The sequence below is a fragment of the Hyperoodon ampullatus genome, assembly GCF_949752795.1.
Source record: "Hyperoodon ampullatus genome assembly, chromosome: 3".
NCBI lineage: Eukaryota > Metazoa > Chordata > Mammalia > Artiodactyla > Ziphiidae > Hyperoodon > Hyperoodon ampullatus.
Window position 1 is genome coordinate 17,920,530 of NC_136916.1, and position 26,617 is coordinate 17,947,146.

General features: G+C 39.1%; 1 protein-coding gene across 1 annotated transcript in view; it reads right to left on the minus strand.

Moving 5' to 3' along the window:
- The window catches only part of PARD3 (par-3 family cell polarity regulator), a gene marked incomplete at its 5' end in the record, with an annotated part of 523,272 nt that overhangs the window by 335,205 nt on the left and 161,450 nt on the right, over positions 1–26,617 (minus strand). The window contains one exon of the mRNA XM_079699052.1: positions 17,903–18,081. Within this exon, the coding sequence (XP_079555178.1) occupies positions 17,903–18,081 (179 nt within the window). The remainder of the gene's footprint in view (positions 1–17,902; positions 18,082–26,617) is intronic.

A 26,617-nucleotide genomic window follows, 5' to 3' on the forward strand; every position in this document is an offset into this window, starting at 1 on the left:
AATTTTTAAAAAATCAAACTACAGAAAATAAGCTTTAAAAACTCAACAGGAGAATTAACCACTAGCAGCAAGTACTTTTTACTAGTAAAACTCTGTACCTTTTTGGTCACTATGGCTCAAAAAAGCTGTGATAGGAGCTTCTCTGGTGGCACAGTGATTAAGAATCCATCTGCCAATGCAGGGGACACAGGTTCGAGCCCTGGTCCGGGAAGATCCCACACGTCTCAAAGCAACTAAGCCCGTGTGCCACAACTACTGAGCCTGTGCTCTAGAGCCTGCGAGCCACAACTACTGAGCCTGCGCTCTAGAGCCCGCGAGCCACAACTACTGAGGCTTGTTTTTTCAGGAAAATGCCGAGGTATGGAAGTAGAACAATTAATAGTATTAGAAAAATCACCGTTTTCAACTCCTAATGAAATCATTCATTCAGGCAAAGATAATCATTGGATGCTAAAACCATTAGGTGAAAAGTTGATAATGAACCGGATGTATGCATAGTGACAAAACACCACTTGCAAAGGGAAAAATATATCTTTAAAGTAAAGAGACCAGATGCCACAAAACTCTCTTTTCCTGATGTCTAGAATCCAAAAAGCTGCTGGTACTTCCTTTTGATTCCTTTTGAATCTCCATCATTCTTCGTCTTCCCTTAAATGACCCCTGCGGGCTCTTACTATGGACCACTCACTACAGTCTCCCTGAACAAGCTCAAAAAGGTACAAGTGCAAAACCTCCTCCCCGACAACTTCTACACACAGGTCACCAACACTAAACTGCTTTTCTGAATTCATGATCTAAATTTCCAATAGGATGTCCCAAAGGTATGTACCTAATCTCCATGGTCTCGTTAATCCAAAGCTCATGGCCAAGATCTTACCCTTTGGCCATCACCCTAGTTCAGGATCGACGTGCCTCTCATCTGAACCATTACAGCAGCCTTCTAGTTGGAGGCTGGCTCAAACCTTCTCCTCTCCAACAAGGTTCCATAGAGGATTCTTCTAAAATGCCTGTTAGGTCACACCTGGAACAAGCATGAGGCAGACCTGGGGACCCGTGGTATCACAGGCCTCCTCACCTCCGTCAGGATTTTCCTGAGCCCAGACTCCCAGCACCATTTCTTCTGTGAAAATACTCACCGCTCTTCAAGGCCCAGTTCCCAAGCTGCCTTCTCTAAGAAGCATTTCCTGACTCTCAACAAAACTGATAATGTCATGCTTTCTGAACTACTAAATTCCGATTTTACTCCTAATTATAGTTCTAACTTATAATTTAGTTAATTTTTAAGATGGATATTTCCATGATCACAGTGACACCTAGGCAGAAGATCACCAGTCACCTTTAAACTCTAGCACTTAGCTCAGTGGCCTGCACCTACGTGGATGGCTTTTTCTGGAATACTATGTTTCCTACTTTCACAAGGTTTCAAAATCCCAGAATTTTAAAGGAACATTTCTATCCGTTGTTTTAAAAATCAAATCAATAAGGAAATGCTTTAATCAGGTATCACGACAAACTTCAGTGGAAACGCACTTTCACTGAAATACAATGACTGTACTTTTAAATTTATACTGAAAGATGTATACCACTGTTAGATGCCTATTTCAATCTAATGTCGCACCTACAGTACACAGTGTCTGCGGAAAAATGTGATTATTTCCAATTGCATCTAAAAAGTAGTGTGGCATTTCTCTATGTCAATTATGACATGTAATTCATGCAGCAGGCCACCACAAAGTAATCATATTAAGGCAGATAGGGCTAAAAAAAAAGTCAAAAGATCTGTCCTTTTGAACTCCATCTGAAAAATTCTACAATTTTATATTCGTAGAATCAACGTTGAGTATTTAATTGGTAAGAAAAATAAAACATACCCCCATAACAAAAAAAAATTCTAATTCAATGCTGATATGGTAAAGTCAATAATAAATGCATATATTAATTGATTTATGATGTATGCAAAGTCCAGTTACAGTCACCTGAGTCATCACCAGGTAAGTGAAGAATTTCTAAAATATATTACTAATCATTATGCAACATATCTGTTATTTTTGTTGACAGCACCATGCAGGTGCTACTAGGATTTCATCAATGTTCGTCTTCAAAATCCTGTCTGAAGTTTGGATCAAGTGCACACACAGAGTATAGTCCTATAAAGCTGTGATTAGTATCTGTGATGTGAGCACATCCATAAACCTAATAACATACAATGTATTTTCTACTTACATTGTATTTTCTACAATATATGCATGGATAGTCACTGTTTTCAACTGAAATGGATACAATGCATTCTATTTTCAATTTGAAAATACTTTTTCCAGTGTAAATGATTTTAAAATTATGGTACTTTTAACTATGTCTATGCAAGACTACATTTTTCACGGACCAAACTATAGTCAACTACGAAAAAGTCAAAATGTTTGTTAAATGTATTTGCAAAACTATTTCATAACCTGAAGAAAAAAATAAACCAACAAATTTTTTCATCATTGATATTTTCATAAGTTAGTGTTGAATTTATAATAAATTGGAGAATGGGATTTTAAATCTATTTTATTCTATGATCAAATTAATGTCTCCATTCTGTATATGAGCAAACTTAAGAAAGAAAGACATCTTTTTCTTTAGACTTGTAAAAATCTAGCAGTAGGACCAATATAGAAAACCCTAAAAATTACTGAATTTGCTAACAATAAAAAATCATTAAAGCCACTACTTTACATCTAAAAGATTATATAAGAAAAATACCATAATGAATTACTCTCCTTTTTTAAAAATTATAATTTTAATCCTCCACTTAAGAGACTGGCCCAAACATCCACTCAAGCTTTTGCACTGGGGAGAAAACTTTCCCTCTTGCCAGAAAAAAAAACAGATGTTCCTGGTGTGAGCAGGCATTTTCCTTATCATCTAAGTGTACTGCCATATCATCAGGTGTCAAAAAGCCACCCAGGCTGAGAAATGCATATTAATTTGCTGCTCCCGAGTAGCAACAGCTTGGTTATGGAGTAAATCTCTTCCAGGGTAGGGGAAGTGACTGTCCTTTCTGCCCCCTCCCTGAGCCAATAAAAAGAAATAACACAGAACCCACCCAATGTCTTGGGATAGAGGCTTATTCCTGGCATACTAAGCTGCAGCTCCAAGGCTTTATCTCTCAGAAACAGCTATTTAGCTGATGGTCAGATTTCCTGGCAAACCTACATCCCTACTGCAGAAATACAGGAATATTTCATAAACATCATAGAAGTAATGGATATTTTTGTGTTAGCAGAGGAAACCCAACTATATTTCCACTTTATCTCAATGTAAAAATTCCAAACATCTTTTAAAAAATCACTAGGAATTGTGCCATATTTTGAAACACCAAACACCCAATGCCTATAGGTTTCATTTTTGCTCCCTCTATGCATCCTATGGTTTCGAATATTCCTATGTGGTTTTTTTTTTTTTTTTTTTTTTGCGGTACGCAGGCCTCTCACTGTTGTGGCCTCTCCCGTTGCGGAGCACAGGCTCTGGATGCGCAGGCTCAGCGGCCATGGCTCACGGGCCCAGCCGCTCCGCGGCATATGGGATCCTTCCAGACCGGGGCACGAACCCGTATCCCCTGCATCAGCAGGCGGACTCTCAACCACTGCGCCACCAGGGAGGCCCTCCTATGTGGTTTTAAGGTTTTAAATTTACAATATTTTTCAACTCTGCAATTGTGGTCAAAGAGAACTCAATCTTCCGCTTTATCATTTCCACAAGAAAAGACAGACAAAAAACTAAGGAAACCATTTTCAGCATGTCTAACCTGAAATTATGAGGCTGAAGTGAAATGAGTAATTATGGCTTAGGACAATTTTTTTTTTTTAATTGAAGGAAGCTTGCTAAAATCTTCAGTAGTCATATTGTCAATTCAGTGTGGCAGCCCCATTCCTGCTCCTGGGCCAGAGTTTGTCTTTTGTGCCTCCTGACAGCTATACCAGAGTATGACCTTGGAAGCAATGCCAAGGCTAAAGCTTAAAGATAACAACCATAAAATGGTCTGTAAACAAGATTGTTGTCACTGTACTTTTCTGACCTTCAAACCACCCTCTAGATATAAATAAGAATTGGGGGGAGGGGGGAGTTAAATAAATAAATTCACACACACACACACACACACACACACACACACACACACACACAGGTTCAATAGCCAACTTGTAAATGAAGTCAGAAAGTTTGGCAGTCCCTATCAGTTTAAACCAATTGCGTACCTATTAAGGCATTTCTCAAAGTAAGGAAACACAGGATTTTATTCCAAACACAGTAATTATCATCACTTATCTTAGGCACATGGCTATTTTCAAGTGTAATGAACTAAAAAGCATTATTCGAAATACATGGTGACCAATATCTTGCATGTAATGCCTAACGTTGTTGATCAGAGATCAAACAATTGCTTCCATATTAGCAGTAATTCCTGTCCCTAAATGAGCATAAGTACTGGTACCTGTATGTATACATCTTACTTTCGTTTTTGATAATTGCCTTCTTCCACATTCTTAATCATTATTAATGAGAGGGGTGGAGGAGATAAAGAAAATAATGTGTGTTTAAAATTTGTTCCTACAAACATATGGACACCAAGGGGGGAAAGTGGCAGGGGGGTGGTGGTGGGATGAACTGGGAGACTGGGATTGACATGTATACCCTAACGTGTATAAAATAGATAACTAATAAGAACCTGCTGTATAAAAAATAAAATAAAATAAAATTTGTTCCTACTTCTGAGCAGAACTATGACAGGACAAAGAGGATTCAAACATTCAAAGATTTTTTGTCAAAACAAAATTCTGTCTAATGGTAGACTATATATCTATCATTTATTTATCTATAAATATCTATAAATGATATATAGTCTACTAAAATGTGGTAGAATTTGCAACAAGAGACACTGATTACACTGACATTGTAAGTTGTTTAAAATTAAAAAACAAAAGGGTCAAAGTCCAAAGATTTTGAATGCCAAAACATTTACCACAGCACCTCTTTAGCTCAAATTTCATAAGTAATAAATATTTTATTTTTAACTATTTTAATTTTCTTTTTAAACCGAGTTTATGTTTTGAACAGAAATTAGTTTAAAAAGTTGAAAAATATTAATTTAGCCAAGCAAATTTTTTTATCAATGTATGAAGTAAAATCTCCTAGCATGCACATCAAATTTTAATCGTTTTCTTTTTCCTTTGAAATGATAAAGGTACCATACACAGTTCTCAAAACTCATTCTGGCCTTAAAGATTCTGAACTATAACTCATGTCTATTCCAGCATGTATCATAAATACATGCTCAATAGCTTCTAGATCATAAAATTACATTTAGATCAGTGGGACACTCAAAAATGTTAAATACACCAAAAAAAAAAAAAAAATCATGTTGGAACTCTCCAATATGGAAGAATACATTTGAGAACTAAAATTAATTTTGAAAATAAGTTTCCTGTTGCACAGCAAATGCTTCAGGTTGACATGTTCACAAAACCAGAAGCTTGACCTTATAGGTTTATCTCACAACTTACAGCTGACCTTGTTAACAGTCTTGATATCAGGTAAGAAAAATAACCCCTGGAACAGATACGCATCAGGCTATAACATAAAGGATCTGGCATAAAAGGGGTTGGTCAAATCTCACATGGAGGTACACCAACTTATGAAGGCCATGGTGTTTCCAGAGGTGACCATCAGAGCACAAAGGTCTCTGAAGCTACCAGACCTGCTTGTGGAGCAGACCAGGAAATCCAAGAAGAAAAAGATCAGCAAAACTGAGCCTCATTCAGGCTCCTTATTGGAACCAATTACCCCAGTTGTTCCTAACCCACCTCAACAGTTCAGAATGCCATGAAAAACTTTAGATACAGAATTTTAAAAGCTGGAAGGAAAAAGCTAGAGAACATCCAGCTGAACCTCTCACTGTCTAAAAAAAGAAACAGGGACTCAGAGAAGTTATGACAAATGCTCTATGGAGATTAGGATGACTAACCAGATCCCACAGTTATACCTCCCCACTTCAGTGCCCAATTTCTGAGTGAGGACATTTCCAAGTTCTCATTCTCCATCTAAGCAGGAAGCACAGTTTACCTGGGTGTAACTGGGTATAACTTCTGATATCCAGCCACTCCTAAATAATGACCCCCTCCCATGGGAAAGTATCTCCCAAGTTCTTGCTTGTCAAGTAGGGCAAAGCCATTACACAATCTTGAATCACAACTTCTATTTATGTTAGAGATGGTTGGTTCATTGATAAATACTACATAGTCTTAGGAATATTCAAGCGTAAAATATTTGTTTTAAAATTGTTTTAGGGACTTCTCTGGTGGTGCAGTGGTTAAGAACCCTCCTGCCAATGCAGGGGACACGGGTTCAAGCCCTGGTCCGGGAAGATCCCACATGCCACGGAGCAACTAAGCCCATGCACCACAACTACTAAGCCTGCACTCTAGAGCCTGCGAGCCACAACTATTGAGCCTGCATGCTGCAACTACTGAAGCCCACGCGCCTAGAGCCCGTGCTCCGCAGCAAGAGAAGCCACCGCAACGAGAAGCCTGAGCACTGCAAGGAACAGTAGCCCCCGCACACCGCAACCAGAGAAAGCCCGCACGCAGCAACGAAGACCCAATGCAGCCAAATATAAAAATAAATAAATAGGGCTTCCCTGGTGGCGCAGTGGTTGAGAGTCCACTTGCCGATGCAGGGGACATGGGTTCGTGCCCCGGTCTGGGAAGATCCCACATGCCGCGGAGCAGCTGGGCCCATGAGCCATGGCCGCTGAGCCTGTGCGTCCAGAGCCTGTGCTCCGCAACGGGAGAGGCCACAACAGTGAGAGGCCCGCGTACCATTAAAAATAAATAAATAAATAAATAAATAAATAAATTTATAAAATTGTTTTAAATACAATGATCTCTTGTCTGATGTAACTGGGATTTACCTCCTTTATCTTACGAAAACATGCATAAGGGGTGAGGAGAAGGTAGATGGGGAGGAAGTGTCATCTTTTTTCAAGTTACAAAGACGGTATCTCCATCTGTATTCTGAGGAACTAAGGAAAAGAGCTAAAAGAGAAGCAGCAAAAACAGCAGCTCTGGGGCTTTCCTGGTGGCGCAGTGGTTGAGAGTCCGCCTGCCGATGCAGGGGACACGGGTTCGTGCCCCAGTCCAGGAAGATCCCACGTGCCGCGGAGCGGCTGGGCCCGTGAGCCATGGCCGCTGAGCCTGCGCGTCCGGAGCCTGTGCTCCGCAACGGAAGAGGCCACGGCAGTGAGAGGTCCGCGTACCGCAAAAAAACAAAACAAAACAAACAAACAAAAAACAGCAGCTCCCATTTTATTTCTTTCACAGAATTTCGCAAAAAACACCATGGTCACTTAGTTGTTCTACAGCCACCTGCACCCCATGGTCAGCAAGGTCGGGAGCACCACTTCTGACCTTACTCCTTCCACCAAGGGCAAGTGTAGGCTACCAAGGCTGCGAGTCAGATGCCGCTCATTTTCCACAACGACAACCAAGAATGTGAGCAGCGCTTGCTCAACTCCGCGAAACAAACTGGAATCTAAAACAATTTTCCAACATTTTAGAAAGTGCTACACGCTTCTTATTTTGAAGGTACAAGATACCCATCTACATTTCATTTTCTTTCAAAGACACATAACTCCAAATGTTCCTATCTCAAAACTAAAATCGTAAATAACGATCGCATTTGACATCAGGAGCGAACTGCACAACAGAGGGCGGGAACAGATGCGAGGAGGTGAGGGAGAGAGAGTAAAACACGGAGTCGCCTGATTCCAAAAGATCTGCCGTCTTACATCTTATCCAAATGTGTAAGATGAATCTTTTATGCTTACCTATCTAAATATTTTACCGTAATTTTAAAGCTATATATATATATATTCAAAGAAATTGCTAAAATTTGAAAACATTTTTACCTTAATCTTAAAGCAATATATATCCAAAGAAATCACTACAATTGGCACCATATATAATTAATGTGGCAAGGTAAATATTAGCAGCTCCTTACATTTTTCCGTTTATAATCATAACTTCAATGGACTGGGTGGATCAGCAGAACAATTGAGCCATTCCTGTGAAAAGTTCTCGGGTACCATCTACAATTTAGTTTCTGTAAAGTTTTCCCCTTGATTGTGAAATGGCCTCCTCAGGTAAACCATTTCCACAGAAACATTTTTGAAAAATGTAGAAGATCATTTTTATCTCCTCTAAAACTTTCTGTTAAGCAATTAAAATAGGAATCTAAGAATAGTCAGCACTGATCAGCAGTAAGTAATAAAGTTTATTAATTATTAAAACTGGCATCATTTTTAAAACTTCACCAAGTCTATGTTATATCTTAACATCTTAGGCTTGAGTAAAAATATGCTAGCTTCATTAATATCACTACTAAAAATCAGACTTTGTTAATTGATCTCCATTTCTTTCCCTTTTTTGGGGGAAACTTTTGTCTTTGTTTTCTCTAATCCTTGTAATTGATATTATTGTTGTTACTATTATTGAGAAATAATATATTCAGCCCTCTTCTTGATATTTTACGTGCATTGCTCAAAACAGCTTAACAACAGCAAAGTAAATAATGATATAATTGGGTTATAACCCCAAAACCAAAAGAAGTTATCTCTGAGGCTCCACCTCCACAAGAGAAGCATTTAGAATAAAAAAATTAATGGCTCAGACTTCTAAAGAATTAAGTCCTTCTCTCCAAACCCCATCAGCAGAAAAAGCATGTTCTCTGAGAAGAATATTAATTTTCAAGGAAACTACTTTGGTCCTCAAATTATAACTGAAAATTATAATTTTAGAAAATGTGATTCTGGTAAATTTCTGAGTGATTGCTGTTGACCCCACACACACACCTTAAAAAAAAAATCGTAACAATCTGAATAAAGTGAAAAAGAAACAGCTGATGCAGGAGGTTGTCAGGATAAAAAGTGAAGACAAAGTGGGAGCTCCCAGTCCTGAAGATGCAGCGTGTCTAAAACTGACGCATTTCTCAAACTCAGGCTTGTAGCAGGAAAGGGGGCCAACCTTAAACCAATATTTAACAAAATCGGTTGAAGAACTTTTAACAGAACTCATTTTCAAAGCAAAAAACATGTTTCAGGGAACAAAGAGGTGTGTCAGGAGGCTCATGGAGCCCAGTGGCTGAACCCTCATTCCATAATTCTCATTATTGGTGCATTAACTGCCATCCGGTTCTCGGCACAAAATGTGGGTGGTACCACCTACATTGTACCTTCTTGTTTTGGAAAAAGGTTAGATTTACAGAAAAGATGGTACAGAGAGCTCCTGCATACTCTTTACCCAACTTCCTCCAATGCTGACATCTTCCATAACTTTGGTTTATCTGTCAAAATGAAGACATTAACATCGGTACGACACTGTTAACCGAACTACAGACTGATCTGCAAGTCATCAGTTTTTTCCACTAACATCCCTGTTTCGCGGCAGGACCCCGTACTGCATTTAGTTAGCGTGTCTCCGCAGACTCCTCTGATCTGAGACTGTTTCTCAGTCTTCCCTGGTATTTTGCAACCATGACATTCTTTAAGAATGGTGGTCAGGTATTGTGTAGAACGTCCCTCAATTTTGGTTTGTCTGAAGGTTCCTCGTGATTAAACTGGAGTCAAGAGTTTTGGGGAAAATTCCACTGAGGTCCCATCTCATTACACTACATCAGGGGCTCATGCCATCACCATGAATTATCACTAGTGATAACTAACCTTGACCACTGGGCTCAGGTCAGTTCACCACAGTTCCCCACTATAGAGTTAATGTTTTTCTCATTCCATCCTCTACTCTTTGGAAACAAATTACTAAGGGCAGCCAATCCTCAAGAGGAGGGGAATTAAGCTCCACCTTCTGGAGGGGGAAGTAGAACATATATTATTTGGAATCCTCCTGTGAGGAAATTAGGACCTTTTCCCCATTTTATTTTTTATTCAATCACTTATTAGTATCACCATAGTCTTGTGGATATTTATTCTGGTCTTTCGATTAAAATCCAATTATATCATTATTTACTTTGTTGTTGTTAAGCTGTTTTGAACAACACACATAAAATATCAGGAAGAGGGCTGAGTATATAATTTCACAATAACAATGATAAAAATATCAATCACAAGGATTGGAAAAAACAAAGACAAAAGTTCCCCCCAAAAGGGGGAAAGAAATGGAGATCAGTTAACAAAATCAGATTATTAGTAGTGATATTAATGACGCTAGCATATTTTCACTCAAGACTAAGATGTGAAGATATAATATGACTTGGTGAGGTTTTAAAAATTATTTTGGTTTTAATAACAAATGCTGGTTGTTCTTATATTCCTATTTTAATTGCTTAACAGAAAGTTTTAGAGGTGATAGAAATGAGAAGGTTGTTATGAAATATTTTACAGTTTAAAATATTCAACGAAATGAACACTGGGCAATATATAAAGTGTGTAAATGTAAGTATGTTGGAAAGTGGGTAGCACGCTTAAGAGCACAGAATATGAAACAGGACAATTGAGATTCATAACACAACTTTATCTTTCAGCAGTTGGTTTAATTCTTAGGTGAATTATTTAAACTCTCTCAGGCTCTACCTCCTCATCAATAAACTGGGAATGGCCACACTACTTACACTTCAGAAGGTGATTAAATGAGATACAACACATAACACAGCCAGCAAGAAGCAAGTACTCAGATCAACTTGGCTATCATTACACGAAAATACCAAAACCTCAGAAACTACGTACAGTTTGGAGATGGGACAGGTGGAAACCATTTTTATCCCCACCCTGTAAAAAACACTGCCCCAAAGGCAGCCCAGCACACGACGGCACCTAGAACACATGAAAATTAAAACAGAGCTGCCCCAGCAGCTGGAAAGCAAACACCAGGTACCTCAGTCCCAGCACCTCACTAGGCTCTTCTCTTTAATAACAGGACATGACTTCATGACCCGAAGTAGGTATGTTTATAAGCTGAAGTATTAAAAATTAAAAATAGACACCAACTTAGAAAGATGAAATGAGGCCAAAATATTTTTAAGTGTCTAAAGAATACGTGAATTTTTGTTCAATATAATATAATCAGTGCCAGTTCCTGGTCTCCTCTCCCAAATCAAGAAAAACAGGTGTAACATCTTCATTTCCCTCTGTATGATATGTGACTTTGAGGGTGCTCAACAAGGATTCTGACATTGCTTTGGATTTATATTCCTGGAATGGTTTGTGAACTCTAAAAATATCACACCCAGGCTTAAACATTTTCTCAATAGCACCTTAGGATTTCATAACTTGGAACACAAATTATAATATTTAAAGTATGTGAAGGGGGATTATATTCCTAAATGTGGCACAGAAATAGATGAGTCTCAGTTATTAACAGCTCAGGCTAGGGCAGCTTGGCCCTTGAGGTTAGCCTATTTTAAAAATGAGTAGAACCATCACTTACTGAACAAAAATGCAGTGCATTCAAATTAAGATCTTTTAATATGCAAAACAAAAGGGTGAAATTTATAGTTTTAGAGGCCTTTTACAGGAAGTACAAATGTTGTAGCAGGATAGCCTAAGACCTGGGTCTCAGCTGGATTTCCCTTGAAGCAAATACCCCAGAAAATTAAACACAGCTATAGGGCTCTCCCAAAGGAAACGTAGTTTTAAAAAACTTCTTAGCCCATCCTTTGAGGTTTTAGATGGTTATTGTAACTAGCTGGCAGCTATGGTTGGCCCATAAATAACCAAAAGATAAACAACTTTTTTTTTAATAGCCAACTGGTCAAATGGACTAATTCAAAAATTAAAAAAATTTACCAATATGACTCACCTTCTACATTAGAAAGAAAAGATGAGAAGAAGCAGACCAAGAAGCCAAAGGTTTGAGAAGAGGATGAGAAAGCAAAAAATAGGTAAATTTAGAACATCACTTTATTTACTTATTTTTTAATGTCTGTACATAATTTACTTCATCAAGATTATAAGCTTTTACAAAGGTCCTGCATAAAAAGAAAAGTTCTCATTTTTTTTTAAATTCTAAAGAGAGCAAATATCCATTTCTTTTTTTTTTTTTAATTGAGGCATAGTTGATTTACAGTGTTGTGTTAGTTTCAGGTGTACAGCAAAGTAATTCAGTTATATATATAATATATATAGAATATCATTTTACAATGAATGAACAAACGAATGAATGAATGAGCCAGTAAGCAGCTATTTTAAAGAGACACGTGGAACAGGATTCAAATGTCATTGCTATTGTACTGTCTGTGTATCAACTGCAAAAGTTTTCTCGCTCTCAGGTAAAACAGGGAGCAGACATTTTCTGAAGGTTTCTTGTGCCTGACTGGTGACCCTAATGCTGGGAATTCAGTGTCCTGACCTTAACATATTCAAATGCACTTGAACTAAGATTGGAGGGGAGGTGGGATGCACCAAGTAACAGTAAACAGAAACAGTGCTTTTATCATAGCTTCTATCTAGAAAAATATTTCCTGTTCTAGTCTTGTATTGATAAGATAGGATCTAATATCTTAATGGGGTGTTGTAATACTTAAAAAAAAAACTAAAAAAAAAATTAATAGCTTTTCATTTAAAAATTTGAGCTAAGTGTGAAAAGAAGTGACGTGCCACAAAACCAAATATGCTAAATGTTCCAGATTCTATTCTAAGATAGAAAAATTAGCCCAAAATGAAGACATATCAAAATAACGATTATATTCCTATTTGCCATCTCTTGACAGACAAAGATACCTTCCACTTCCCGCTGGACCCAAGTTCTTTAAAAAAGACTGTGCCCCAGAATCAACAGAGAAGCTTTAAAGAAAAACACACAAACGTCCTGAAATGGGTAAATGAATCTATTGGTATAAGTGTGTTTCGTCTTTTAAAAGTCCACAGGTAATTTTGATACACAGCCAAATGGAACTATTAAACTATTCAAATAGACAGTAAGTTCTGGAACTCAGAAACAGTACCAGTTGCTTCTTGGTGCTCAGCATCCTACCCCTCATCCCCCAGCCCACCCCATCTAGGACTTTTCACAGAGCTCTTTATACAACATAAGGACTTTTCACTTTATTATTCATGAATTTATGGGAAGCAATTATCAATAGCTTTAAAAATGTTTGCTTCCTTGGTCAAATAAGTCTACTTAAGGAATCTACTCTAAGAAAATAATCAGAGGTGTCAACATAAATTGGTATATAAGGATATTCTCTGAAGGGTACTTCTAAAGGTTACTTATAAGTGCAAAAAAAAAAAAAAAGGCTAAAGTATAAATATGTTAGGCAACAAGAAAAATCACCAAATAAAGTTAATAAACAACTCCAAAAAATCATTACATAATAGAACCTTGGCAAAGTATCGATATTTACAAGACAAAGGAAAATGCTCTCAGTATAACACAGATTAGGGAAAAAGGCAGGAAATTAAACTGTACTGATTGGATGACTCCCCATTCGTACCAAGGACAGCCACCATCTGTGTAGAGCTATACTATGCTCCACAGAAGTCCTCAAATTCATACACCAAATGTCAACACTCCTCATCATCAAGACCCCAAATTACTTATCTGCTTCGTTATACGTTTCATTTCTTTAGAAAATGCAAAGAGCAAGAAATACTATTATAGAGGGGGAAAAAAAACTGTTTGGGGACTCAAAATATACTACAAGAAAGATTTGTAAAAATCATTTTCTGAAGTTAGAAGGAAGATCTCACATTGCTTTGAATGTAATGGAAAGAGAGGTGACAAAGACATAATCAAGACAGCACCTCTTCCAAGAGTCTGCATGCATCAGGGGTATTGGAAAGATATCAAATGTGACAAGCAACTAAATGAAACAGAAATAATAAACCCAGAGGGTCAGAAACATCCAGAGATGTTCTTAAACATCTCTTTAAGAAATAGGAAAAAAAATTTTTTTTAACCTAAGGATGCCAAGGCAATATGTTCTCTTACCACTTTCCTCCCCTTCCCTGATCAGGTAAGAATCTCCCTTGGAAACTAGTCAAAATATGATTTTATGCTAATTCTACCTATGTTAATTGGGGGACAATATAACTTAGAAAAACAACACCTCTTCTTATTTACGGGAAGGAACAACAGCTTACAACCACTGCCCAACGAACAGAACAGAGACCTGATTCCTAAAACCTCATGGCAGACTGATTCTGATAAGTGCCTCATTACAGTGGAATGAATCAAACCCTGTCCACATCCTTGGTGGCCTCTTCATTCACAGGGACACGGACCTAGTAAGGATGGCTAAAGAGTTGGCAGGACGACTTGAGAATTCACACTGACTGAAATACTCTTTCCCAAGATGAAGTACTAATAGGCACACACAAAATCTCAAATGAAAATACATCTTCTAGCAAGATACTTTCCACACAAATTGTGAGCAAAATGGTCTCTAAGAGGTGAAAAGGGCAGTCAGCCACAAAGAGCTGGGTAACAGGAATAAGCCAGTAACAGGAATAAGCCAATGTTCCATAGAACTTTGAAAGAAAGCCAAGATTCTCTTCCCCTCTGTCCCTCACTGCCAGATAAAACTATGACAGAATTTAAGAAACCCAGAAGCCCGTGAAACCCTTGGTCTCTTCGAGCCCTCACCTGACTTAGCAGCATCAACATCTGTGAACTTTGCCCTCTAAACTCGACAGTGGGATGAAACAGTATCACTGTTTTAACTGGGAAGACTCCACTTCTCATCTGTGGTTTTGAACCACAAGGGAGAGTTCAACGTGGCTGTGTTCTCACACAGGAGAAAGGAACTGCCTGATTCAGAAACAGAGATTTTAACTGATTGGTGACATTACACTAAAACTGTTTTGCTTATTTAACTTGGAAGAATAGAAGCTACTTACGTATGCAGATGAATTATACAAGAACACCAACCTATTTTAACCATTAGAGATCAATGAATCACAGGACTGTGAACCCTTAACTAATTGATTTCCGTGTTTTTATACAGAAAACCTAAACCTCTACATGCTGATAAGAATTTATAACATCTTGAAATTGCCCAGCATAGGTAAACTCTCATGGACGCAACAGAAATAAATAAATTTAATACTGATAAGCAAGTATGCTTTCCTCCAAGCATCCTTTCTTAATACTGAAGACATTGGAAGTCATTTTATAACTGAAAATAAGACAGCATTTATCAGACATATACCTGTTTAAAAAAAAACAAAAAACAGCTCAGACTAAAATACAAACAGCTTAAAAATCTAGACTAGGAAACTTAGTAAATAGGTATTCGAAAAGTAAAGCCAAAGATAATTCAAAAGACAAATTCATTACACATTACCTTTTATGTGTGTCGTATGTGAATACGATTTCATCTAGAGATATGTGTGTGAATCAAGGCCTCTGCCATGGGAAAGTGTAGGCATCTGGCTACATTAAATACCACTCCCAATAGGGAAAAAGCTTGTTGGGTAAAGTAACCATTTTTAAAACAAAATTATATTCAAGTTTGTCTTACATAGCATAAATGTCCAACAATAAGAGAATGATAAAGTATACTCTACCCTGGAATACTCTGTGTTCATTAAAAATATTTTCTAATAAAATTCACACCAGGGGAAATCCCTATGAGATGAAAAAAATGTAGAAATAATCAGGATGCAAATATGTAGACAAAGAATGACTCCGACATTGTGTGTGTGTGTGTGTGTGTGTGTGTGTGTGTGTTCACTTATATCTTAGTACTGGTTGTTGATGAGTTTGGAATTATGGATAATGTAATTTTGTTCTATTCTACTAGTTGCCCAATTTTTTACAAATGAGAGACACATGTTCTTTAAAAGAGAACGAATGAGGGACTTCCCTGGCTATCCAGTGGTTACGACTCCATGCTTCCACTGCAGGGGGCGCAGGTTCAATCTCTGGTTGAGGAACTAAGATCCCACATGCCACGTGGCACGGCCAAAAAATAAAGCAAAATAAAAGAGAATGGCAGTGAGGTGGACATGGTTCACTGGCCATAAGCATCTCCATCCTCTCCAGGCAGCTTCCCTGGGCTGCAGAGCCTGGAAGGCTAAAGTCCGTTTCCCGGACAGCCCTAGACATAAGGATCTGGAGCAAACTGCATTCTGCCCATTTGGATTCAACAGCCTGAGATTTTAATGATAATTATGAAATAGGGGATTTTCTTGGGCTGTTATTAGTGGCAAGCCGTGGAGATAACGGCGTTTTCTAGGGTGTTCCTGGGTTCAGGCCCAGCTCCACAGGTGACAGGCGGCAAGGTGAGCACAAGTGGAGACAGTGCTAACGTCTACTGGGCCAAGGCAGGCAGCAGGACGCCAGGTCCTGCACCTCTGCCCCTCCCCGGGCCAGCTAGACACGCTGTACTGCATTGTCCAGAAAGCCCTGGGGGCCCAGCCTATGGCCTGCTCTTCTAGCCCTTCCAGTAATTTTCTGAAAAACAAATTCTCAACATTAAGTCCTTTTATGTTGAAAATAGCTCCTGTGGTTCTGTTTGCTGTAACTGAAGCTGACTCATACAGCCAAGATGTTGAATGAGTTAAAAAGAAAACTTCGATTACCGCAGTGACTTCTGACCCCCTATCCTTCAACTAAGCGAAAACCTTTTTTTAAAGTAATAAATTTTTTTAAACGACCAACTTGACTTGTTACATATTTGTGAATATCCATGGAAATCAGGTCTATTCCGAGCACAAATTAAAGGTCACGAGGCCTATTCAGAAACCAGATTCTTTGAATAGTCTACTGCATGATAAAGCATTCTAAAATTTCAGGCTAATCTCAATGAGAAGAAACTCATCACACATCTAATAAAATATAACAGAAGAGTTAAACCCCTCATCCAAAAAATCAGACTATAGTACATTGTATTTTCTTGGTAGATTCTTCTCAGTTTAAACTTACATATTCCCTTTTTTTTTTTTTCTTTCTGGTACGAAGAAGAGTTTGTTGAAATGTGAAACCAAGATAAAAGAAATATTTAAAACAGGTATTTTGACATAGATACAAAGGATAAATCAAGCAAATATCAAACTACATTGATTTCCACTATTAATATGTGATTAATATATTTCCATACTTCTTGATATGTATGGTGCTCAATTACTGGCTGCACTGAAAAATGTTTATTAATTCATTCAACAGATGTTTGCTGAGAATCTATTTTATAGATTTAGCAGTGAAAATGACAAGCACAGCTTAAAGCTCATTGGGTAAAAGGTTAGAGGTATAACGGAACGGGATGGTACGGCTTCTGTAGGAATATATGACAAGGAGCATTAACACAAATTGGAAAAAAGGTAGACTAAATAGACTAAAATAAAGCTTATTTATTTAGACTAAATAAATTAGGTCATGGACAAATTAAATTTGGTCAAAGAAGGGAATATTATTAAGACTAGACAGTACACTTCCAGTTCGTTTCAATTGAGTACAGACAGTAAATGACCATGGATGGCATCCACTTTCATCCTTAACGGTTCACATGCTGTGATTTCTTTAATGTACCTCAGGGGCCAGCATGAATATGTGTTTATACATGCGCCAAAGATCCCTGTAAGGACATGCAAAAAGCTCATGATGGGGTTGCCCAGGAAGAGACGTAGGGTGACCAGCAGACTAGGAGATAGGAGAGGGCCCTTAGGTGTACATACTTCATGTTAAAAGGTTTCATTTTTCATCATAGGAACATATTATCCATTCCAAAAATGGATACATAAATAGATACACAATATATAGCAAGGATTTAATCAGAAAATTCAAGGACAATACAAAATAAGAAGTTATCTGAACTCTGGTGTGAAGGTCACAGAGGACGCAGCAGGGACGCCATGGAAGCAAAGGCCTGGTCCACGGCGGACTCCCATCACTGACAGACACAAACTAGAAGCAGTTACCTTCCTGTCACAAGCTGCAGGGCTGCCGGCGGTGTTTTGTTTGAGGAAGCCAGCGGTTGTCGACCAGCGTGTGGGGTTTTTCCGTGAAGGTTCTTCAGAGGAGAAGTTATTATCACTGACAGACGTGGAAAGGCCAATTAAGGCTGGGTCACTGCTTCGTCGGACGTGAAGAGGCATATCTACGACACAAAACAGCGTTATTACAGATAACCTAACGTCTGAAAACTACATGTTAGGATGAAGGTAGTTACATCAAAAGATTAAAGAACAGAATAACACTTTCAGGGGACAGTGGACCAGCCTCCTAAATAGAAATTCCCTTAGTCCCTTTACACACTTCACTGCGAAAGAAATATGGTACCTACAAGATATCTGGAGTGAGAAGGCCGGGCTGGCATCTGCACTTCACCCTGGTCACCTGTGTGGCTCTGGGCAAGCGGCCTCCCTGTCCTCTGCCTGTGGCCCTTCCTACACAAACAGCAATAAAACAGTACTTCTCTCTTAAGGGTACCGGGAGGACTGAATGAGCTGAAGTGCCTAAGACAGTGTCTGACACACGGTGTGCACTCAATAGAGAGTGACAGTAATCACCACTGCTGTTCTTATCATCCTGATACTGGTTCGGCTCGGCTATTAAAGAAATCTGCTAAATAAAATATTTCCTTTGTTCAACAAAGTATTATCAGAAAGTACAGAGCACAGACATGTTTCTTATCCTTAAGAAAACGGAAATCTTAAAAGTAGTACATCAATACGCAGGTAGTGTCTGCCATATACTCACATACACAATTACACAAAAGATGGTGTTTTAGCAACTGTATTCAAATGAAAGAGGAGTGTGTTTGCAATAACCCTAACAAAATCAGCAACAAACCCAGGCTAAAATTTGTAATGGTAGCACTGAGAACATCCTAGTAGATGTGATCACTGTTACAGAAAAGGAACAGAACTACAAAACCAGAGAGAAGAATAAAGGCCCATGAGTCTGTAGCACTGAGAATCAGAACCAAAAGCCCCACACATCAACAGAGTGAAAAGCGTAATAAACATAAGACAAAAATTTTAGATGAAATTACGCTTAGAGTAATCTTTTCAAAAACTAGGATACAAGTTAAATATTTATAAAAAGCCTCTAACAAAGCAGCTTTAGCGGTGAAGGAGTAAACTCCTCATTTACCATGAGAAACATTTTTGGAATATTGATGCATTTGCTCAGTGGTGTGGCTACGGAGAACCTTGAGGATATGAAACTAATAGACTATTAGACTATTTACATACATTGAAGGTTATATTTAAACCATTGTCAATCCAATATGTTAAAGCAAATTACAAACAACCAGAGAAAACAGAAGCATATGAATCATAATAATATTGCATTTAACATTTGCTTCCAATAAAGGATTTGATAACCAAGAAAGAGCCTGAATAATACTACCAGAGGAAAAAATATACTGAACATTTAATATTGTTGGTGGTTATCTTAACTTGCTGAGAGAAACACATACATGAAAATTATGGGGAAGAATAATTTTCAATTTTCAGTGTGTAAAAAGTGTGTGTAAAAACTTGTGACAGCTCTTGCTGCTTATAATTTGCACCAAAAAAATAAAAATAAAACACAGCAAAGAACTATACAGTCACTCTCAAAACAAGTTCACAAAAATATACATCTAAGGAACTATGTGTGTTAATAGTACAATGCTCTTACCATAAAAAAGTTCCCTCCCAATTAACAAAATTGTTCCCAGATTCAAAAATCAAAAATGTAAGCAGAAAAAGCAATAAAATGGGGAAGAGGAAGAATAAAATACTTCTGGGAAATTACAATAATGCTCCTTAGATATGAGCTCTGTTGCTTTCCAATTACAGGGTCGCTGATTACTTAGTTGTTAAGGAATTCTGTATCCCTCAAGTCTTTGTGTGTGTGTGTGTGTGTGTGTGTGTGTGTTAAGTCTAAAAGAAGCACTATTAGTTCACAAAAGGCCTTTAAAAATGGTACAGAGGTAATGACTAAAAGCAGTACCCGCAATAATAAAATAACCGCATGAAAGTCCATTTCAACCCCCAAATAAATTCAGGGACTATAAATTTCACCAAATTCACTTGGACACAATAAAACAGCTTACTCAACTTGTTTTTGAAAATTTCCCCAAGAGAAATACATTGCAGACATGATTCAGATTAGATGAATAATTAGGATCATCATCTTCTGAAGGGACATGATCCCTGTGTTAATTTGTTAGTCTGAAACAGACACAAATAATTAGCACTCTACCTCTTTGTATATGTAACTCTCAAAATTCTAGATGCAGGGAAAGAAAGAGGATTCGAGGCCAGGAGGATTACAGCAGGACTGCAGACCCTTGGGTTGCACCTTCTGGGGAGATGCTGGGGCACAGCCCCCAGGCAGCATCTACATCAACCACACTGTAAAGGATGTCCCAGGAGACGTGCTACTAGGCAGCCCTTCCTACGAGTTGCTCACAATTCATTCCACTTCTTGTTTTCATTTTAGTGATAGCGATAAAAGAAATGAATATAAGGACAGTCTGGATCTTTCATTTGCACCATCCTGTAACTGAGTACCCCCGTGCAGTTTCAGACCCCATGGTTACAGTGGTGGCCACAGTCAAATTCAGGAAGGTGTCCTAGATCTGATTACCAGGCGAATGAGAAAAGAACAGAACTCATTTTAAAAAGTAAACAACGTGTTCTCAACAAAGGAACGCCAAGTGACATCATGATGATCTTGAAGTTAAGGTTTTCTTGCAATTGTTGAGCTGCAAGAACAGAGTATCAGAGTGCACACGGGCAGCAAAACTGGGTCCAAATATAAAGACCCTGTAACACACCACGTGTCCACGCCCATACTGCCTACGATTTAGACACAGTGTCTCATACTGATGGTGAAAATCTACATTTTTATTGGTTTATAATTTCTTCTTGGTTTTATGGTTGTGTGAAAAATATGTCATTTTCATCCAGTTTATACACACACACACACACACACACACACAGAGAGAGACTAAATTAACATTAAGAAACCAGTGACTTGAAAGGATCTAAATCTTTTTTTGTTTTTAATCTTAGTCCCAATGGAGAAACATGCAACTTGCTTCACAGATGAGTAAGCGGAGGTTCGGAGAGGTGACAGGAGGAGCGCAGGGACAGTTTCCTGTCCAGAACTTGAGGTGCCTGGGTCAGTGCTCCATCACCACCCAAATCATGAAATTAATTCTATTATTCAACCATTCATTGGAAAACAAACTCCACTTCTAGCTACTTGCAGATTTAAACATTAGTCTCAATTTCGTAAAAGGGAAGAATTTTGTTGTTTTCACAGTAAAATTACTTACACCTAGAAATCAAACACCGATTTTAACTAATAGCATCATTAGATTTGGGAGAGTTAAAGAACTATTACATCAGCTATACATACAGACTGAAACTACTGGAGCCCCAATTTCAAAAATGCTAAAACAGAAGGAAAGAAAAAACCTCTACTGGTTCAATAGAGGAAGCATGATGTATAAGATGATGTAGCATGCCCCAAGCGAGACCCGCCTACACCAGTATTTCTCAACTCTGACCTCAGGACCCTTTCACATACTCTAAAAATTACTGAGGACCCCAAAGAGCTTTTGTTTATGTGGGTTATAACTAGGGATATTTACCATAATAGAAGTGAAAATGAAAAAATTTTTAATATTTATTTATTCATTCTTAAGTTAACAACAATAAACCTATTACATGTTAACATAAACAACAGAATTTTATGAAAACAATTTTACAAAATAAAGCATATGTAGTGGGGTAGCAGCACTGTTTCACATTTTGCTTGGTAACAGACATCTGGGTTCTCACTGCTGCTTCTGCATTCAACCTGCTGCAATATGACCTAGTATACGAAGAGAAAACAAGCTCCACAAATATTTAGCTGGGAGAGGAAATCAAATGTTAGTAATCTTTTCAGATAACTGTAAATCTTCTTCTTTGATACCACACCAAAACTTGAGAAATTAGTTTCTCAAAGGTTAGCTACAATATGGAATGTAAACTTCCCATTCTTTGTTACATTTGTCTGTCTTACACCTGGAATGGATCTTTTACCCATGACAAATTTTGTAACATTAGTTATTTGGAATATATTATTAATTGGGTTTTGCCAACCTTCTGAATGTTGATATATTTCTTTATATCAGAAAATCACATATGTGAATATCATTACCAATTCCATCAGAAAAATCATTAAGTACTGGGAAGTTGTCATGCTCACAGTGGGATATAAGTTTTTCCAAAATCTAATTCTACTAGAAAGCTTGAATGTTATCTTTGGCAACAAATATTGTCAGTCATTTGCCATGTAGTGACAGGCTCACTTCATCCATTTTCTAGAAACCCTGCCAGACACCAAAGTCTGAATAAGCACAGTTTTTCCAGCCTTCTTTCAAACAAAAATAGTGTTCCACTAAAAATGGTTACCTTAGCTTACAACTCAAACTATCACATGAAAGTTTTTCTCAATAAACCACTGATCTTCAATATGTACAAGTACTTTATGCCTACCGTCTATGCTGTCACACAAAATATTAAATTGTGTACTCAAGGGTCAGGATTTTTTGAAAGTCATCATTTTGCTGCTTCATCAAGAATAGTAGATAAAATGGCTTTTTTCCTTAAACTGTGGGTGTGTTGGGTGAAGAATACATTTGGTGCTACCATCTCACTTTGTGCCAAGGAGCCTGCCTCTTACCCATCAGTGTCTGGGCACCACTGGTGCAGATGTCAACCCAGTGAACAACACAAAATGTTTCTGGAACACCACGAAAAGAGTTTTGCCTAACAGTCTCCCTGAAATGGCCTTATTGATGTGAAGGACCCATAGACCACACACATTAAGAATCACTGGCCTGAATGCATAATCCTGGCATGTTGGTTCACCTCACTGGACCTCAGTCTCCCCATCTATAAAACCAGAGGCTGCACTAATGGGGACAGAAGATCCTTTTAATGCTAAAAAACTGTGTGATTCCACACTGGATACATTTCTATACTAGTATTCATCCAACAAACCTCATCCTAACAGAACTTAAAACAATTTATGAAGATGTACTAGAAAAAATAGAAAAGCATTTCAAAATAGTATCAACAGGAATTACCAGTTGCCTCTAAGTATTACAAGCAACAAAGGAGGATGAAGATGCACGGCGTTGGGGGTAACAGTGCAGAAGGAGCCACAACTGGCGTGAGGTCTTTGGATGAACCGCACTTGATTTTAAGGAAAGAGATGCTTCCAAACATCTGGTCTTATCAACAAAAAGAAGCACGAAACACAACTGCCTGATTCATCTGACAAGCTCCCCACCTCTCACTGATAAAGCATAATATTGCAGAAAGAATGCAATTTTGTCTTGGCCTCAGAGAAATAAAATACAAATACAGCCTTTTTGCCTATAATTTGCTCCATATTTCTGGGGCTCACGGCCTATTTCAGCATTACTAATAATCTGATGTGATTTGTGTTCTTCAGAGCAATTAGAAATAATGGGAGCTTCTCATTTCAGGCAATTTGGTCATTATTATTACGATTCCTCATCCTCCATTTTAGGAAAATCAATGCCTTCCAAAACATGATAATAAAACTTTCTCTCCTCATAATCTTCTGAGTTATTTAATATATATATTTTTTCAAAGTATAGCCTCTGAAATATTAACAAGAAAATTCAAAGATGAGGATCTTCAATAATTAAGCTACTGGATGAAGCACACGGGGGGGGGGGGTGTGTGTGCGATGTCACCAGGTCCCAGACAGCTGATGTGTGCCTTCCTTTGAAGAGTGGATAAAACAGCAATAACCCCTCATCACAAGATCTCAAATTCTCTGTGGCACTAATGCACTGTAAATATTGATTTGCTTCTCTAGATTAGGTGTCTTTTAAATAAGTGGGAAAATGGAACATCTAATAATGAATTAGAACAAATACTAAAAGGGCAGATACATACATTTTTAATGGTTACACATTGCACCCCTACACGTAATCAACTTTCCCAATGTTTCTCTTCTTTTATTCTTCAAGTGATTTTTAAATTATTTACCCACTCAAGGCAATGAAGAAACCTTTTCCATAAGACAGGCAGCAGTCATCAAGGTATTTAACCAACTCTAAAAATAATATGTATGCAGTGACACAAGTTCTATTAGAACATACGATGCAAATGGCATAATTACTCTTCATGCAAAATGAAGACCATCTCCCCCATATTTGGGGCAGTTACACATTTCCTAAAGCCACATCTCACAGTGAGAAGAACCAAGTTATTAACACATGCCACGGGGAGAAAAACCTGGCATCACGATTGCAAAGTCCACCTTCCAATATAAGTTGCCCCTTTTTATAAACGTATTTATCAGTATTTCACTTACTGAGATAAAATCGTTGGAAGAAATCTAGGGAAGGCAAGGCAGGAAATAAGCTTGAAAAAACAATGAATGATTCAGAGAGAAGGATATAAAATGACTTTATCACCCTGTTATTATATATATATTATATATATACAAGCAATAAATAAAGAATACTATAGTTGGAAGGCGCCTTAGAGATAAATTGAAATATCACATTTACAGATAAGTGCACTGAGGCTTGGACAGAGACTGTAGGGCTGGGTCAAAGGTCACACTGCTCCTCTGTGACCCAGCTGTCCCTGGAGTGCCTGTCAATAGACTCCTCATCCGTGCCATTTGGAGCTGACCGCACTACTGTCCAGGAAGAACTAAGACGTGTCAAAGCCACAATATGCTGACACTTCACTAGAGATAACGGGTGATCCCTTGGAAAGATAGAGTTTAAAACCCACTTCTATAGATAAGAGGATGCGTTCACTGGTCCCACTGAATCTTAGACACATATGAGGAGGGAAAAGAGAGAAAAGAGAGTCAAGGGGAAAATATACATGCAATGTTCTAATGTCATATGAACGTTTACAAAATAAAACCAAGAATTTTTCTGAGGCATACGAAACTGGCATCATTAGAATTCTTTCTCACTGAAACCGATAACACAACGACCCTGATCAGGAGCCCTCAAAATACTCATATGGGTACAAGTAAAAGTGGGCATATGTGAATAAGGTCAGCGGGCTGTTTCAGTGTTGCTGTGATCTAATACTACAGTGTTTCAAAATCTTACCAGTAAGGGAAATATACAAAGGATCCCTCTATATTGTTTCTTACAACTGCATGTGATTCTACAGTTATCTCAATTTAAAACAGTAAATAAAAGTCCTCCAAAGAATTAAACACAAGGTCCCAGGCGAGATGTCTCGAGGTCAAGGCCTGCAGCCACCGGGACTGAAGGCATCTCTCTAACCCCGTCTCCTAGAACAGTCTCCGCTCGCCGCACCCGTCCTGGCGCCCTGCTGACCAACCACACCGACGGCTCCTCCAATATGCTCCACGCTCGGGTGCCTCCGTGCCTCCCCCCCACCCCACCCCAAGGAGCCTCTGGCCTCCACCCACCCCCGTTCTCACTGCCCAGGGTCCTATGCCCCGTGGCTGCTCCTCGAAGGGCGCCAACTCCTCAAATCCATCCAATCCAGCAGCAGACGGCTGACTCGGAAAGGGGCAATTAAGGAAAGTTTAAAGGAAGGACAAATATACGACAGGATTAAGGAAAAGCAGCCGGGGATGAAGTACCCAAGAGGCAAGGGGAGCGGAGGGTTTCACTGCAGGGACACAGCCACCAGCACAGCCCAGCCGGGCAGGGCTCCCGTCCCTCTCCATCAGCGCCCGGCCATCGGTGCGGTGCATCCCTCACCTAACCAGGCCACACGAGAGAGCCTGGAACCCGCGGACACTCCGAGAAGGGTCGGTCCTTCCCCCGCCGGCAGCAGCGGGCCTGCAGGAGCTCAGGACGCCAGTGGGATTCCTCTACCCCTTTCTTCCACTCCACTTTGCCCCTCCTCCTAACAGCATCAGCCCGGCGTGCACCTGGAGGACAGGTCTTCACGCTACCATTGCAACCGCCCCGCCTCCCTCCCTGCACGCATGCGCACATGCCCCCAAAGTGGGAACCTAAGTTTTTCTTAGTTAAGATACCTCAGTCAGTGGGACTTCCCTGTGGTTAGGAATCTGCCTGCCAATGCAGGGGACACGGGTTCAAGCCCCGGTCCGGGAAGATCCCACATGCCCGCGGAGCAACTAAGCCGGTGCACCACAACCACTACTGAGCCTGCGCTCTAGACCCTGTGCTCCGCAACAAGAGAAGCCACTGCAATGCGAAGCGCACGCACCGCAACGAAGAGTAGCCCCCGCGAGCCACAACTAGAGAAAGCCCGTGTGCAGCAACGAAGACCCACCCAACGCAGCCAAAATTTAATTAATTAATTAATTTTAAAAAAAGATACATCAGTCAGCAACAACAAACTTGCTAACCGTTAAAGATTTCATTCGGGGGTTGCTTTCCTGTGGTCCCTGAGGGTAGGAGAGAGTGGTTCCGGTCTGGCTGCAGAGGTGGAAAGCCTTTCATGGTTGCCTCCTGGCCTCCTGGGGGAGGGGAGGGCTGGCCTAAGGCCATTATGGGAGTGACCAGGGGCTTATCAAAATGTGCACTGGCTACTAAATCCGGACATAAAAACTCAGTGTCCCCAAATCCTGTGCTAAGACAGAACTTGGGGACAGGGTGGGTGCTGTCAGGGCCCTGAGCTCCCTCCAGGCCC